The 17,189-nt window shown below is 38.7% G+C and overlaps 1 protein-coding gene across 1 annotated transcript in view; it reads left to right on the top strand.

Moving 5' to 3' along the window:
• Positions 1-14,306, top strand: part of LOC128644247 (cytochrome P450 2U1-like) — a 46,622-nt gene extending 32,316 nt beyond the window's left edge. Inside the window, exon 5 of the mRNA XM_053696929.1 lies at positions 13,998-14,306. Within this exon, the coding sequence (XP_053552904.1) occupies positions 13,998-14,176 (179 nt within the window). The 3' untranslated portion in view covers positions 14,177-14,306. The remainder of the gene's footprint in view (positions 1-13,997) is intronic.
• Positions 14,307-17,189: the final 2,883 nt, after the last annotated feature.

Here is a 17,189-nt window from a genome sequence, read left to right as displayed (position 1 = left end):
GAAGAGACACCATCTACTATGAGAAATGCTACTAGGTAAACATAGTGCAAAATATTAAAAATGCACCCACATTATTGTCTATACACTTTCTAATGCTGAGAGTTAGCAAAATTATTATTGTGTTGATAAACTCCACCTTAGGCTGTCAGACTTTCCAAGATAATTGAAACATTGCCGCTCCACTGTGCATGACAAAGGAATGCACAAGGGACACCAACATGGTTTCCATTATAAATGGTTTTCCATCAATGTATGTTTGTATATAATCTCTTCACCTCCATTTCAATCACTGTAGAACCTTGACTATTGTGATTTGTCTGAAAAAATTACTTTGCCACTATTTATTTGTCAATATTATTTGTTACTTGGAATTCACACCCTTTAAGGCAGAAATGTGGGGGGAGTGTGACCTTATGCACGCATCTGCATTGATTTGTGTACATTACGTTATTAATATTGCAGTTATAAATTTTATCTGAAGCATTCAAAGAAAGAGTCATAGGGGCCGATTTATCACAGCCCGAATGGGGCCGTTTACCCCTGTTTCTGCAGGAAACAGGAGCTAAGAAGCAGCGGTCTTAAGACCGCTGCTCCTTAACCTGTACACCTCCTCTGAGGCGCCGGACATCAATCCGCACAACCTCATATGATCTGGTTAATTGACACCCCCTGCTAATCTGCAGGGGGCGGAATTGCACAATCAGTTCACCAGAACTGCTTGTACAATGATAAATGTTGACACCGTATGCTGTCGGTATTTATTGACGTCTGGTGGACATGATCGCTACAGCGGATTATGTCTGCCAGACACTTGATAAATCGGCCCCATAGTGTAACAATGCTACGGATGTTATTTAAATGAATTGTCCTATAAGTTTCATAATATTTCAGAAACTTAATTCATCTTACAAACTGACTAACAAGCTCTCTGTACAAATGATCTTGAAGCTTCTAATGCTCAAATTTCTAAACCCCAATTTACAAAAGAAATTTAAAGGTGTGAAAAAAATATCTAATGCACTTCCAAATTTTCATCTTTCTGAGCTATATAAACTAGTTATAATGACTTTCAATACTGATCTGTATCTATCTCACCACTCTAATTTTTGCATTCAATTGCTTAGTTTTATCTATTTCTGTCCAGATTACAAGTGGAGCGCAAACGTTTGCACCCGAGAGATTAGGGGTTTACTGCAAGTGTTTGTGCTTGTAGTGCTTACTGCTCGTATTACGAGTTGAAAGTAGACACATTCGCTTGAGCGCAATCGTAATTTATGCTAGAATGATTAACGCGACTTCAGAGCTCTGGTTAAAGGTTTAAGAAAGTCAAAATTAAACTTGCATGATTCAGATAGAGCATGTTATTTTAAGACACTTAAATTCACTTCTATTTTCAAATGTGCTTCGTTCTCCTGGTATCCCTTGTTGAAAAAGAATATGCACATATCCTACACTAGTGGGAGCTAGTTGCTGATTGGTGCCTGCACACATCTGTCTCTTGTGATTGGCTAACTAGATGTGTTCAGCTAGCTGCCAGCGGTGCAATGCTGTTCCTTCAGCAAATGATAACAAGAGAATTAAACAAATTTTGGTAATAGAAGTAAATTGGAAAGTAAGTGCATTGGAGCCCTTTGCAGTTAAATAGATAAAAACATGTTTATGCAGTATTCATTTTTAATAAAGGTTTTAACTATATACCCGGTGTTGATCCGTGTTATCCCACAACAAAAGAAGCCAGCACCAGAGGTTAATGCATCACCACTTTAATGCCAAATAAGTGTAACGTTTCAGCCCCCACTGGAGCCTTGATCACATGCAGCAAATCACGGAAAAATTAGGCATAAATATTTTAGGAATAAGAATTTTGTTCTTGTGATTTGCTGGGATAATATGGATCAACACCAGGTCCTGTCCTACTTCAGTGTGAACTACTTTGCATGTAAACTGGCCGAGTGCTGATCTTCTATGTACTGTTATTTATTTATTTATTTATTTATATATATATATATATATATATATATATATATATATATATATATATAGGTATAGATATATATTGTACCAAAAGAATGTCAGATATATGTTTTGTTTTTTTTCTTCATTGACTACTATGGGGGAACAGGTGAACGCACACACAATATTTTAACTTCGGCTTTTTGCGCTTGTCGGGTTAGCGCGTGAGAGAAAACAGTTTACTTTCAACTCGTAATTTGAGCAGAACCCGCTCGAGCAGAAGCGTTAATTTGCACTCCACTCGTAATCTGGCCTCTTAATGCTTTTACTTTGACTGAGGAAGCCTTTGGGAGGACATTGCTAGGGTTGTTGGTTTAATATTAAAAGGGATCAAGTTTTTAGTGGTTGGCTCATTTCTCTTGTAAGATGTATCGAGTCCACGGATTCATCCATACTTGTGGGATATTCTCCTTCTTTACAGGAAGTGGCAAAGAGAGCACCCACAGCAGAGCTGTCTATATAGCTCCTCCCCTAGCTCCACCCCCCCAGTCATTCTCTTTGCCTACTCTAAAGTACTAGGAAGGGTAAAGTGAGTGTGGTGACAAAAATGTTAGTTTTTATTTCTTTCATGTAATTAGCAAGAGTCCATGAGCTAGTGACGTATGCATTCCTACCAGGAGGGACAAAGTTTCCCAAACCTTAAAATTCCTATAAATACACCCCCGCCACACCCACAATTCAGTTTTACAAACTTTGCCTCCCATGGAGGTGGTGAAGTAAGTTTGTGCTAGATTCTACGTTGATATGCGCTTCACAGCAGGCTGGAGCCCGGTTTTCCTCTCAGTGTGCAGTGAATGTCAGAGGGATGTGAAGAGAGTATTGCCTATTTGAATTCAATGATCTCCTTCTACGGGGTCTATTTCATAGGTTCTCTGTTATCGGTCTTAGAGATTCATCTCTTACCTCCCTTTTCAGATCGACGATATACTCTTATATATACCATTTCCTCTACTGATTCTCGTTTCAGTACTGGTTTGGCTTTCTACTACATGTAGAGGAGTGTCCGGGGGTAAGTAAGTCTTATTTTGTGACACTCTAAGCTATGGTTGGGCACTTTTATATAAAGTTCTAAATATTTGTGTTTAAACATTTATTTGCCTTGATTCAGGATGTTCAACGTTCCTTATTTCAGACAGTCAGTTTCATATTTGGGATAATGCATATGAATAAATCAATTTTTTCTTACCTTAAAATTTGACTTTTTTCCTGTGGGCTGTTAGGCTCGCGGGGGCTGAAAATGCTTCATTGTATTGCGTCATTCTTGGCGCGGACTTTCTTGGCGCAAAAATTTTCTTGTCATTTCCGGCGTCATTGACGTTTTTGCGCCAAAAAATGTCGGCGTTACCGGATGTGGCGTCATTTTTGGTGCCAAAAGCATTTAGGCGCCAAATAATGTGGGCGGCTTTTTTGGCGCTAAAAAATTCAAGCGTCATTGTTGTCTCCAAAATATTTAAGTCTCATTGTTTATTGCTTCTGGTTGCTAGAAGCTTGTTCATTGGCATTTTTTCCCATTCCTGAAACTGTCATTTAAGGAATTTGATCAATTTTGCTTTATATGTTGTTTTTTCTATTACATATTGCAAGATGTCTCAGATTGACCCTGAATCAGAAGCCACTTCTGGAAAAACGCTTAACTGAGTTTCAGTTCTACCAAAGCTAAGTTCATTTATTTTAAATGTTATAAATGTTTATCTTTAGCTATGGTTTGTAATAAGTTATTATGATATACTTTTACATGCAGAATCCATTAGTATTTATGCTTTATATATTGCCATTCTTACATCTTATGTACAAGAAATATTTAGAAATATTTTTCTGATTCTATTTTAAAGGCTTTGTCTGACTTCGTGCCTTCTAATAAAAAATTTTAGGTCTTTTTCACTTCTTTTTTAATTATTGAAGTTTCAAATGACCAACAACATACTGATTTATCCTTCTCTGATGATGTTTTTTCTCTTTCAGAATTTTCTTCATCAGATATTGACACTAACGAATCTACTTTTTTATTATTTTTTTATTAAAGTACATTTGTTCTTTGTTGAAAAGGTGTTGATTATTTTGGATATTAAGGTAACTAGTTCTTTAAGACTAGCTGACACTATTTCTGCCTATTTATTCTTCTGTGTTTTCAGAGGTTTTCTTTCCAATTCCTCATACTAGGGAATGGATTAGGCTGAGAATTTTCTTTTATTCCTTCTTCAAAGGTTTTAAACTATATTCTTTGCCAGCAGTTAAATTCAATTTGGAGGGTTCTCCAATTTTTTGGGGCTATCTCTACTCCTACTAATTATGCTATTGTTTCTATAGCAAAATAGTATTTATTTTCCTTTAGATGGTTGTATCTTATTTATGGAAAATTATTTAGTTTCAGGTACTTTTCTTGGTCCTGTGATTTATTTGGATTTTGCAATTGCTTCATTTTTGTTCTGTTTACTTTAAGATCAAGTATCAGATTATGATTTATTTTAGCATTGTTAAGGGACAACATTTACTAGACTAGGTGCTGTTGCATTTGTCTTGTTATTTTGCATTTATTGATTATGCAAGTCCACTGTATTGACTGTTCCTTTAAACTGAACTATCATGCTAATAATTTCTTTTGTGTCTTCATTTTATTGAATATTTTCGCAAATGAGGGTTAATCTATGTCTTTAGCTATTTTAGCTAGAAGAATTTTTGTGATTTTTATAAAATCCATATTTCTTTTGTTCTAAGATAATCAATTATTTGTTTTATAATTGGATTCAATTCTTAACTGTTACTCTGGGCTTCAAGATTGAGTTCTAAGACTAAAACTTTAAGCTTATACTAGTTTGGTTGTTCTTATTAAGGAACGAATTCCTGAATTCTTTCCCAAGTAACATGTTTATAATTGGAAATTTTTCAGTTCGAAATCAGCTCCCTAATATTGTGATGTACGTGCCGTATTCCAGCTTGGCTGGCAAGGGGCAGGTTAAGACTTTTTTGAAATTTATTTGGTTCTATTCGGTCCAAATTTCTTTGATTTTATTCCAGTAAGGCTAACACTTTCTTTAAGTGTGTTTCGGTCCTATATATTTTGGGTACTGTTGAAGCATGGCTGGGCACCCATGGGGTTCAAGCGCTGCTCAGACCTGGAATCTTCTGGGGTATTTCTTCCAGTTCCATTTTTGGGAACTAGGTTTTGGAGTTTTATTCAAACTATTCTGCCTTTTGGTCAGTGATAGCATTATTTGTTTTCATTAGATACAATAAATGCATATTTGCATTTTTCTGTTTTCATTCAGATTATTTTCTGAGGATGCGGAATCTCATATGATTCACTTTGCTCTTCAGGACATAGTTAGAGGATCTTTTTTTCAAAAGCTCTTGATTCCTCACACAAGGGTCACCTTTTTTAGGTTTCCAGATATTTGTGTCTCTGTCTTTGTCTCTATCAGACAAAGGACAATTTTATTGTGTTCCGTTTGTCGGTACCTTTAGTCTCTATTATTTCTTTCAGTTGCTATATATGCATAGAAGTTTTAGGTCTTATGGCCACAGCATTGGATTTAATTCCCTTTGCTCATTTTCAATAGAAAGAACCTTTTCAGTCTTTTATGCTGAATTATGGTGCAGGGATTCTAGGATTTCGCATTTTAAATCTTCGAATCCTAATATTTATCTCTCTTGATTTGGTGGTTAAGATCACCATCATTTAGTTCTACAGGTCTCTTCGTTTCTTTCAACCTGGACCATGATCTCTACAGATGCGAGTCTTTTTGGTTGGGAGGCTGTCTAAGGATCTCTGTCAGCACAAGGGGTTTGGAAATCTCAGGAGGCGAGATTACCATTTGATATTTTAGAACTCCGTGTTTTCTCAGAGTTTTTTCAGTTTGTTTCTTTTTGAAGAAGAGACGTTTAATGTTTTTCAAACAATATCACTACTATGGTTTATGTCAATCATCAGAGTAGGACTATCAGTCCTTAGGTTGTGACAGAAGTGTCTCGGATATTAGCTTGTGCTAAATCCAACTCCTATCTAAATTCTGTGGTTTTTATCCCAGGTATAGATATTTGGGAAGCGGATTATCTCTGTTAATCAAGCTTTTCTTCCGGGAGAATGGTCTCTCTTACCCAGATATGTTTTTCATCTCATCTGAATAGAGAACTTCCCAGGGGCCTATTAAGGTCCGGGAATCTTCAGGCGGAAGTAGTGTATGCATTGACATTTCTTTGGAATTATCTTTTTGCCTATTTCTTTCCGCCTCTAGTTCTTCTTCCAAAATTCTTATGGAGTATTTGTTTGTTATGCTGGTAGCTCCAGCATGGCCTCTCAGGTTTTGGTATACGAATCTCATTCGGATGGCCAGTTGCCAACGTTGGACACCTCCGTTTAAACCAGACCTTTTCTTTCTCAAGGCCATTTTTTCCATCAGGATCTCAAATCATTAAATTTGAAGGGATGGAGATTGAACGCTTGGTTTTTAGTCATAGAGGTTTTTCTGACTCATTGATTAATACTATGTTTCAGGCTCATAAATCTGTCTCTAGAAAGATTTATATTGAGTCTGGAAGACCTACTTTTCTTGGCATTCTTTTAAAATTCATAGAATTTTATTATTTTTTCAGGTTGGTTTGGATAAGGTTTTGTCTTCAGTTCTTTGTTAGGACAAATCTCTACTCTTTCTGTTCTTTTTTCACAGAAAGATTGCTAATCAACCTGATATTCATTGTGTTGTACAGGCTTTGGTCCATATCAAGCCTGTCATTAATTCAATCTCTCCTCTTTGGAGTCTCAATTTGGTGCTGAGGGCTTTACAGGCTCCTCCGTTTGAAACTATGCATTTTCTGAACATTAAATTGCTTCCTGATATTCATCATTTTTTTCAGGTTTTGATTGGTATCAAACCTGTCATTAAGCCAATTTCTCCTCCTTGGAGTCTTAATTGGGTTCTGAAGGTTTTTCAGGCTCTTCTATTTTGAGCATATGCTTGCTCTGGACATTCATTACTTTCATGGAAAGTATTGTTCTTTTTGGACATCTCTTCAGTTAGAACAGTTTTTGAATTATCTGTTCTTTCTTGTGAATCTCCTTGTTCTGATTTTTCATCAGGATAAGGTGTTTTTTTGCTGTCCTCATTTCAATTTTCACCTAAGTTGTGAATTCTAACAACATTAATGGAGGAATTATTGTCTTTTCCTTGTGTCCTAATCCTAAGAATTCTTTGGTAAGATTCTTACATTCTTTAGGATGTGGTAAGAGTTTTGAAATATTATGTTGAAACTACTCAGATTTCAGACAGACTTCTAGTCTATTTGTTATCTTTTATGGTTTTAGGAAGGTCAGAAGGCTTCTGCCATTTCTTTGGCATCTTGGTTAAGCTTTTGATTCATTATGCTTATTTGGAGTCGGATTATTCCCCGTCTCAGAGGATTACGGCTCATTCTACTAGGTCAGTTTCTACTTCCTGGGCTTTTTAAGAATGAAGCTTCTGTTGATCAAATTTGCAAAGCAATGACTTGGTCTTCTTTGCATACTTTTACTAAATTCTACCATTTTGATGTTTTCTCTTCTTTAAAAGCAGTTTTTTGGTAAATAGTACTTCAGGCAGCTGTTTCAGTTTGATTCTTCTGCTTATAATTATTAAAATTGAAACTTTTGATTTGGGTAGTGGATTATTTTTTCAGCGGAATTGGCTGTCTTTATTTTATCCCTCCCTCTCTAGTGACTCTTGCGTGGAAGTTCCACATCTTGGGTATTTATATCCCATACGTCACTAGCTCATGGACTCTTGCTAATTACATGAAAGAAAACATAATTTATGTAAGAACTTACCTGATAAATTCATTTCTTTCATATTAGCAAGAGTCCATGAGGCCCACCCTTTTTTTGTGGTGGTTATGATTTTTTTGTATAAAGCACAATTATTCCAATTCCTTATTTTTTTGATGCTTTCGCTCTTTTCTTATCACCCCACTTCTTGGCTATTCGTTAAACTGAATTGTGGGTGTGGTGAGGGGTGTATTTATAGGCATTTTAAGGTTTGGGAAACTTTGCCCCTCCTGGTAGGAATGTATATCCCATACGTCACTAGCTCATGGACTCTTGCTAATATGAAAGAAATGAATTTATCAGGTAAGTTCTTACATAAATTATGTTTTTCTCAAGCAAAAGTTTGTTATTTTAAATGGTACCAGTGTGTACTATTTACTCTCTGGCAGAAAAGGGATGAAGATTTCTGCAAGGAGGAGGATGATCTTAGCACTTTGTAACTAAGATCCACTGCTGTTCTCACAAGGGCTGAAGAGTACAGGAAAACTTCAGTTGGGGGAACGGTTTGCAGGCTAAACTTAATTGAGGTATGTTCAGTCTATTTTTTTCTAGACAGACTGTGTTATTTCTAGAAAAGGCTGGCAATATCCCTATGAGGGAAGGGTAAGCTGTATTCAGAGACTTAGTAAGAATCCCAGCTTGCATAAAGGGCTCATTAGTTACTGGTGACACTGATAGGAAAAAACGTTTTTGTTTTATTGCAAATATAACGTTCTTTGAGGGACTTTAAGGGGTCATTGTGGCTTGTTTAAGGGTTATTAACCCACATGGCTAGTTTAAGAAACACTCTGTTGTGTTTCTTTTAGGCCCGATAACATTGAGTGGGGTGGGAGGGGCCTATTTTCGCGCCTCAGTTGCGCAGTTTCTTTTCCTCAAAGACATCCTGCTGCTTCTCCAGAGGTTCCTACTGTTTTTAAGAAAATGTTTCCCATATCTGACACCATGCGGGACTCGTGGCAGACAGTTCCTAAGGTGGAGGGAGCTATTTCTACTCTGGCTAACTATACCTATTGAAGACAGTTGTGCTTTCAAAGATCCTATGGATAAACAATTAGAGGGTCTCCTGAAGAAAATTTTAATTCATCAAGGTTTTCTTCTCCAACCTATTGCGTGCATTGTTCCTGTAACTACTGCAGCTGCTTTCTGGTTTGAGACTCTAGAAGAGGCTCTTCAGATGGAGACTCCATTAGAGGATATTATGGACAGAATTAAGGCCCTTAAGTTGGCTAATTCTTTCATTACAGATGCCGCTTTTCAACTGGCTAAATTAGCAGCAAAGAATTCAGGTTTTGCCATTTTAGCACGCAGGGCGTTATGGCTTAAGTCCTGGTCTGCTGATGTGTCATCAAAATCTGAACTTTTGAACATCCCTTTCAAAGAAAAGACCCTATTCGGGCCTGAACTGAAAGAGATTATTTCAGACATCACTGGAGGGAAAGGCCATACCCTCCCTCAGGATAGAACAAATAATATGAGGACCAAACAAAATAATTTTCCTTCCTTTCAGAACTTCAAGGGTGGTCCCGCTTCAGCTTCCCCTGCTGCAAAGCAAGAGGGGAGTTTTGCCCAATCCATGTCAGTCTGGAGACCTAACCAGGCATGGAACAAGGGTAAACAGGCCAAGAAGCCTGCAGCTGCCTCTAAGACAGCATGAAGGGGTGGCCCCCGATCCGGAACCGGATCTAGTAGGGAGCAGACTCTCTCTCTTCACTCAGGCTTGGGCAAGAGATGTTCACGATTCCTGGGCCTTAGAAATTGTGTCCCAGGGATATCTTCTGGACTTCAAAAACTCTCCCCCAAGGGGGAGATTTCACATTTCTCAATTGTCTGCAAACCAGACAAAGAGAGAGGCATTCTTACGCTGTGTAGAAGACCTACATACCATGGGAGTAATCCACCCAGTTCCAAAAGCGGAACAAGGGCTAGGGTTTTACTCAAACCTGTTTATGGTTCCCAAAAAAGAGGGAACTTTCAGACCAATCTTGGATTTCAAAATTCTATACAAATTCCTCAGAGTACCATCATTCAAGATGGAGACTATTCGGACTATTCTACCGTTGATCCAGGAGGGTCACTATATGACTACCGTGGACTTAAAGGATGCATATCTACACATCCCTATTCACAGAGCTCATCATCAATTCCTCAGGTTCGCCTTTCTGGACAGGCATTACCAGTTTGTGGCTCTTCCCTTAGGGTTGGCCACGGTTCCCAGAATTTTCACAAAGGTGCTAGGGTCCCTTTTGGCGGTTCTAAGACCGCGGGGCATAGCAGTGGCACCTTATCTAGACGACATCTTGATTCAGGCGTCGACTTTCCAGCTAGCCAAGTCTCACACGGACATCGTGTTGGCTTTTCTGAGATCTCACGAGTGGAAGGTGAACATAAAAAAAAGAGTTCTCTCTTCCCTCTCACAAGAGTTTCCTTCCTAGGGACTCTGATAGACTCGGTAGAAATGAAAATATTTCTGACGGAGGTCAGAAAATCAAAACTCTTAACCACTTGCCGAGCTCTTCATTCCATTCCTCGGCCATCAGTGGCTCAGTGTATGGAAGTAATCGGACTCATGGTAGTGGCAATGGACATAGTTCCTTTTGCCTGCCTACACCTCAGACCACTGCAACTATGCATGCTCAAACAGTGGAATGGGGATTATGCAGATTTATCTCCTCAACTGCATCTGGACCAGGAAGTGGTTGTCTCAGGACCACCTCGTTCAGGGAATGTGTTTCCGCAGGCCAGAGTGGCTCATAGTAACGACAGATGCCAGCCTGCTAGGCTGGGGTGCTGTCTGGAACTCCCTGAAAGCACAGGGCTTATGGTCTCGGTAGGAAACTCTACTACCGATAAACATTCTAGAACTGAGAGCGATATTCAATGCGCTTCAGGCGTGGCCTCAGCTAGCTGTGGCCAAATTCATCAGATTTCAGTCGGACAACATCACGACTGTAGCTTATATCAATTATCAAGGAGGAACACGGAGTTCTCTAGCGATGATGGAGGTAACCAAAATAATCCGATGGGCGGAGGATCACTCTTGCCATCTCTCAGCAATCCATATCCCAGGGGTAGAGAACTGGGAGGCGGATTTCCTAAGTTGTCAGACTTTTCATCCGGGGGAGTGGGAGGTATTTGCCCAGCTAATTCAGCTATGGGGCACACCAGAATTGGATCTGATGGCGTCCCGTCAGAATTCCAAACTTCCTCGTTACGGGTCCAGGTCCCGGGATCCCCAGGCGGTACTGATAGATGCTCTAGCAGTGCCCTGGTCCTTCAATCTGGCCTATGTATTTCCACCGTTTCCTCTCCTCCCACGTCTGGTTGCCAGAATCAAGCAGGAGAGAGGTTTGGTGATTCTGATAGCACCTGCGTGGCCACGCAGGACTTGGTACGCAGACCTAGTGGACATGTCATCGGTTCCACCGTGGACTCTGCCAGTGAGGCAGGACCTTCTAATCCAAGGTCCATTCACGTATCCAAATCTAATTTCTCTGCGTCTGACTGCTTGGAGATTGAACGCCTGCTTCTATCAAAGCGTGGTTTCTCTGAGTTGGGCATTGATACCCTGATTCAAGCTAGAAAGCCTGTCACCAGGAAGATCTATCATAAGATTTGGCGCAAATATTTTTATTGGTGTGAATCCAAGGGTTACTCATAGAGTAAGATTAGGATTCCTAGAATATTGTCCTTTCTCCAAGAAGGATTGGAGAAGGGATTATCAGCTAGTTCCTTAAAAGGACAAATATCTGCTTTGTCTATTCTTTTACACTAACGTCTGGCAGATGTCGTAGACGTTCAAGCGTTTAGTCAGGCCTTGGTCAGGATCAAGCCTTTATTTAAACCTGTTGCTCCGCCATGGAGCCTAAACTTAGTTCTTAAAGTTCTTCAAGGGGTTCCGTTTGAACCTATGCATTCCATAGATATTAAGCTTCTATCTTGGAAAGTTTTGTTTTTAGTAGCTATCTCTTTGGCTCAAAGAGTTTCTGAGTTATCTGCTTTACAGTGTGATTCACCTTACCTTGTTTTCCATGCAGATAAGGTGGTTTTGTGTATCAAACCTGGGTTTCTTCCTAAGGTTGTTTCTAATAGGAATATCAATCAGGAAATTGTTGTTCCTTCACTGTGTCCTAATCCTTCATCAAAGAAGGAACGTCTGTTGCACAATCTTGATGTGGTTCATGCTTTAAAGTTCTACTTACAAGCAACTAAAGATTTCCGTCAAACATCTTCAATGTTTGTTGTTTATTCTGGTAAACGGAGAGGTCAAAAGGCTACGGCTACCTCTCTTTCCTTTTGGCTGAAAAGCATCATCCGTTTGGCTTATGAGACTGCTGTCCAGCAGCCTCCTGAAAGAATTACTGCTCATTCTACTAGAGCAGTGGCTTCCACATGGGCTTTTAAAAATGAGGCTTCTGTTGAACAGATTTGTAAGGCGGCGACCTGGTCTTCGCTTCATACTTTTTCCAAATTTTACAAATTCGATACTTTTGCTTCTTCGGAGGCTATTTTTGGGAGAAAGGTTCTACAAGCAGTGGTGCCTTCCGTTTAAGGTACCTGTCTTGTCCCTCCCTTCATCCGTGTCCTAAAGCTTTGGTATTGGTATCCCACAAGTATGGATGAATCCGTGGACTCGATACATCTTACAAGAGAAAACATAATTTATGCTTACCTGATAAATTTATTTCTCTTGTGATGTATAGAGTCCACGGCCCGCCCTGTTAATTTAAGACAGGCAGTATATTTTTATTTAAAAAAACTTCAGTCACCACTGCACCCTATAGTTTCTCCTTTTTCTTCCTAGCCTTCGGTCGATTGACTGGGGGGTGGAGCTAGGGGAGGAGCTATATAGACAGCTCTGCTGTGGGTGCTCTCTTTGCCACTTCCTGTAAGGAAGGAGAATATCGCACAAGTATGGATGAATCCGTGGACTCGATACATCACAAGAGAAATAAATTTATCAGTTAAGCATAAATTATGTTTTTTTACTGTTTCTGTTATACCAGGCCCCTATACTTTCTGTATAACTTTTATATGGTTGAGATTGGGCACATGCCCAGCTCTACAGAATACTGCCTATTTTCAGAGCAATACATTTTTAGGAAAACCGGGACTATTGTTACTATTAAAGGGACATAAAACCAAATTTGATTTCTTTCATGTATGCAATTTTAAACAACTTTCCATTTTACTTCTATTCTCTAATTTGCTTCATTCTCTTCATATGCTTTGTTGAAAAGCATCTCTATATAAGGCTCGTATCTGCTGATTGGTGGCTGCACATAGATGCCTCGTATGATTAGCTCACCGATGGGCAATGCTATTTCTTCAACAAAGGATATCTAAAGAATGAAGCAAATTAGATAATAGAAGTACATTGGAATGTTGTTTAAAATTGTATTCTCTGTCTGAATCATGAAAGAAAAATGTGGGGTTTTATTTCCTTTTAAATTATGGTGTGACAAGGTTGTGAAGGCCCACCCTAGATGCTTTTCTGGCAGACTCTGACGTGTTGTAGGTTTCCTATCCAACTTACTGTGTTGCTTCTTTTCTTGTCTTTATCTCTAGCTTTTTTCTATCTTTGTTTTATGTTAAACTTAGGCTAAAAGAGATGTTTTGGGAATGGTAAGGCATGGTGAGAGTTTTTTTTCTTTCTAATTGGGAATCTGCTTAAAGGGACACTGAACCCAATTTTTTTATTTTGTGATTCCGATAGAGCCATGCAATTTTAAGCAACTTTCTAATTTACTCCTATTATCAATTTTTCTTCGTTCTCTTGTTATCTTTATTTGAAAAATAAGTCATCTAAGCTAAGGAGACAGACAGTTTTTGGTTCAGTACCTGGACAGCACTTGTTTATTGGTGGGTGAATTTATCCACCAATCAGCAAGAACAACCCAGGTTGTTCACCAAAAATGGGCCGGCATTTAAACTTACATTCTTGCTTTTCAAATAAAGATACCAAGAGAATGAAGACAATTTGATAGTAGGAGTAAATTAGAAAGTTGCTTAGAATTGCATGATCTATCTGAATCACGAAAGAAAACATTTGGGTTCAGTGTCCCTTTAATGTAGATGTGTAAAATACATCTTAGTTTTCTGTCTTTTCACTTTGAATGTGAATTAAACTAATTTAAATACAATATCACATTTTAATACCAGTATAATACATATCTACTTTTCCTGTGTACAGGTCGACGTGTCTGCATGGGAGAACAGCTGGCCAAAATGGAATTGTTCTTGATGTTTGTGAACCTTATGCAAATGTATAAATTTAACTTCGCTGATGAAACATTTAAGCCAATGTTGGAAGGACGGTTTGGTCTCACACTTGCTCCGTATCCGTTTGAAATTAAAATTACAAGCAGATAGAACACACCAATTACTGAGCATCATTATTCACTCTCTACAATATTAAAAGCATTTAATATAGTGTTTTGAAAAAGTCTTTTGTTTTTAGGTTGATAACAAACTGAATTACATAAACGTTCTTTAACCTTGATTTGGTTCTTTTTATTAGATATGATATAATTGTGATAAATATGAAAATACTGGAATTATCTATTTTAATAGATAATTTGGTTTTAATTGTAGTTACTTTTGGGTATATTGTTTTAGTTATTGATATTGATGAAAGCTAAAAGTTTTTTATTTATAACATTAAGATATGTTTGCAATCCCTACCATAAGATATTGATGGTACCTAGAGAGTATAAAAAAGCACAACTTAAAGGGACATGAAACCCAAATGTTTTCTTTCATGATTCAGGTACAGAATACAATTTTAAACAACATTGCAATTTACTTCTATTATCTGATTTGCATCATTATTTAAATATCTTTGTTGAAGAAAAAGCAATGCACATGGGTGAGCCAATCACACAATGCATCTATATGCAGCCACTAATCAGCAGCTACTGAGTCTATCTAGATATGCTTTTCAACAAAGGATATCAAGAGAAGGAAGCAAATTAGATAATAGACGTAAATTGGAAAGTTGTTTAAAAACCACATGCTCTTTCTAAATCATGAAAGAAAAAATGTGGGTTTCATGTCCCTTTAAAAGGATATTACAATATTGTGTATACATTCATAACAAATTAATCATTGCATTGCAAAAGATGTGCATATAAAAAATTAATATTGTTGTAAATATGGTTGTAAATATGGTTGTCTGCTGTCTTCCACAAAAATACTGGACAAACTGTGGGTGGATGGACATGATGAATCATACAATCCCCCCTCAAAAGCTGTAACATAGCCACCACTCATGATCTCACCGTGTATATTTTTCACAACTGGGCAGTCATTATACCCTTTGGGTGCAGGTAACCTACAAATCAATCATTTTACCTCTTTGGCTGCCAGTAACACACACAAACAGTAGTGATTTGACCCCCTTAAAGGGATTAAAGGCATTAAACACCTGATGAAAATTGCTGAAACCTACTTTTTCTTATTAATAAAAATAAAATAATCACTGCTGTTTATTTTATCTGTACCTCTTACCCCAAACTATTAAAAGGGATTGTTTTGAAATACGGCGTTGAGCCAGTGCTTGATTTCCTATGTAAGTTGCCATATTGTAGCGTGCTCACATGGTCATAATGCAGTCACGTGACACAGCATATTGGTTGTTACATACAGTACTTAGAGGAATAACATTTGCCTGCAGCGTGTGAGCTGCAGTGTCTGAAGACACATATTTATTTCTCAGTCAGGGTGTAAATAGATTTAATTTCCCAGTCTATGTATATAATAGACATTATGCAGCAGGATTTAAATAAAATGCTAAGTACAATACTTCTGTTTTTAACTGCCCCCCCCCCACACACACACACACCACACAGTTTTATTTTTTTCAAACTCCCCACAAGTTTTATGCTCTAAGCAGAGTGGTTTGCCAGCTTCAGTCACTGTTATCATTATCAATTACTGTTATGCTCCGGGAGGGGAAGAGGGAGGAGGAAGCTCTCACGGCACGCTGCATATACAAGTTTGTGCAGAAGTTTTATGCTTTTCATGACCTTTGCTCCTGGTAATGTAAATCACTAAGGGCTGACACTCAGCTTAGTGTTCATTTTTTAGCAAAGATCGTATGCATTATTTATCAGTGTGATCTACTCCTGTCACACTCTCTGATCACACACGAGTTTGACTGTGTTTCAGCAGAGGGTGTGACAGGAGTAGATCACAATGATAAATAATGCATACGATCCTTGCTAAAAAAAACGAACACTAAGCTGAGTGTCAGCCCTTAGTGATTTACATTACCAGGTGCAAAGGTCATGAAAAGCAGAAATCTTCTGCACAAACTTGTATATGCAGCGTGCCGTAAGAGAATCCTTCTCTCTCTCCCCCTCCCGGAGCATAACAGTAATTAACAATGATAACAGTGACTGAAGCCGGCAAACCAGTGGCATCACTAGGGGGTGAGGGGGTGACACCCTCCACCTGGGTAACACCCTCCAGGGGGTTTCACCAACAAAAATTTTTTTATTTTTTTTTAATTTTATTGAAATTCAAAGAAATACAATGTTGAGATGCATAGATTTTTTTTTATTAGAGGGGCTGGCATTTGTGAACATTGGTAGGACTGGGGAAGTTGTAGACACACCATTTTTTTGCCCCTTGAGCCAGTGCTGCAATTTCAACAAATAGTTTTCCCGGCTGCTTTTGCTTGTTTGTACTTTGCTTCTCCCCTGCCCAATTTCTCTATGAATGTTGTGGGCATGCCGTGGGGCTTGCAAAGTTGCGCTGCTAGCCTAAACCTGCCTGCCTATCTGTGCTCACTGCTCAGTGACATGTGAAGTAGTGGAGTCACTCACTGCTGTGCTGTCTCTCTAAACGGGAACTGGGAAATCGAGAGGGGATGCCTGGCACCTGACCGCATGAAGAAGGAGCCACGTATGATGCCCACCAGACCTTTACGGTTACGGTACACTAAGTGCACACTGAACAGGTAGGAGGGCGGGCAGGGGTCTGGGGGTGGGCAGAGTGCAGAGGTGATTGGCCATAAGAAGCGGTAGGCACGCGGCCCGAGGCTGTGCACTGACAGACTTGGAACAGAGTCAGAGAGCAGAATTTTCATAGTTTGTGCACCTAAACCTTTTCTTCAGTGATTTATTTTTAGAGTGCTCTGTTTATCTTTCATTTGATGCTCTGCTGAGCCAGGGAGCAGCTCTAGGCATGAGCTTTATAATTAATGCAGTGCAGTTTACATATTTTGTATTTGTGTATCTGAGTTTTTGTGTGTGTGTGTGTGTCTCAGTGTTTTTGTGTGTGTGTGTCTGAGTGTGTTTCCGAGTGTTTGTGTGTGCATCTGAGTATGTTTTTAAGTGTGTCTGAGTGTTTGTATGTGTGTGTGCCTGTGTTTTTGTGTGTG

The sequence above is a fragment of the Bombina bombina genome, unplaced genomic scaffold, assembly GCF_027579735.1.
Source record: "Bombina bombina isolate aBomBom1 unplaced genomic scaffold, aBomBom1.pri scaffold_660, whole genome shotgun sequence".
In the NCBI taxonomy this organism is placed as follows: Eukaryota; Metazoa; Chordata; class Amphibia; order Anura; family Bombinatoridae; genus Bombina; species Bombina bombina.
This window is presented reverse-complemented; position numbering and strand designations above follow the sequence as displayed.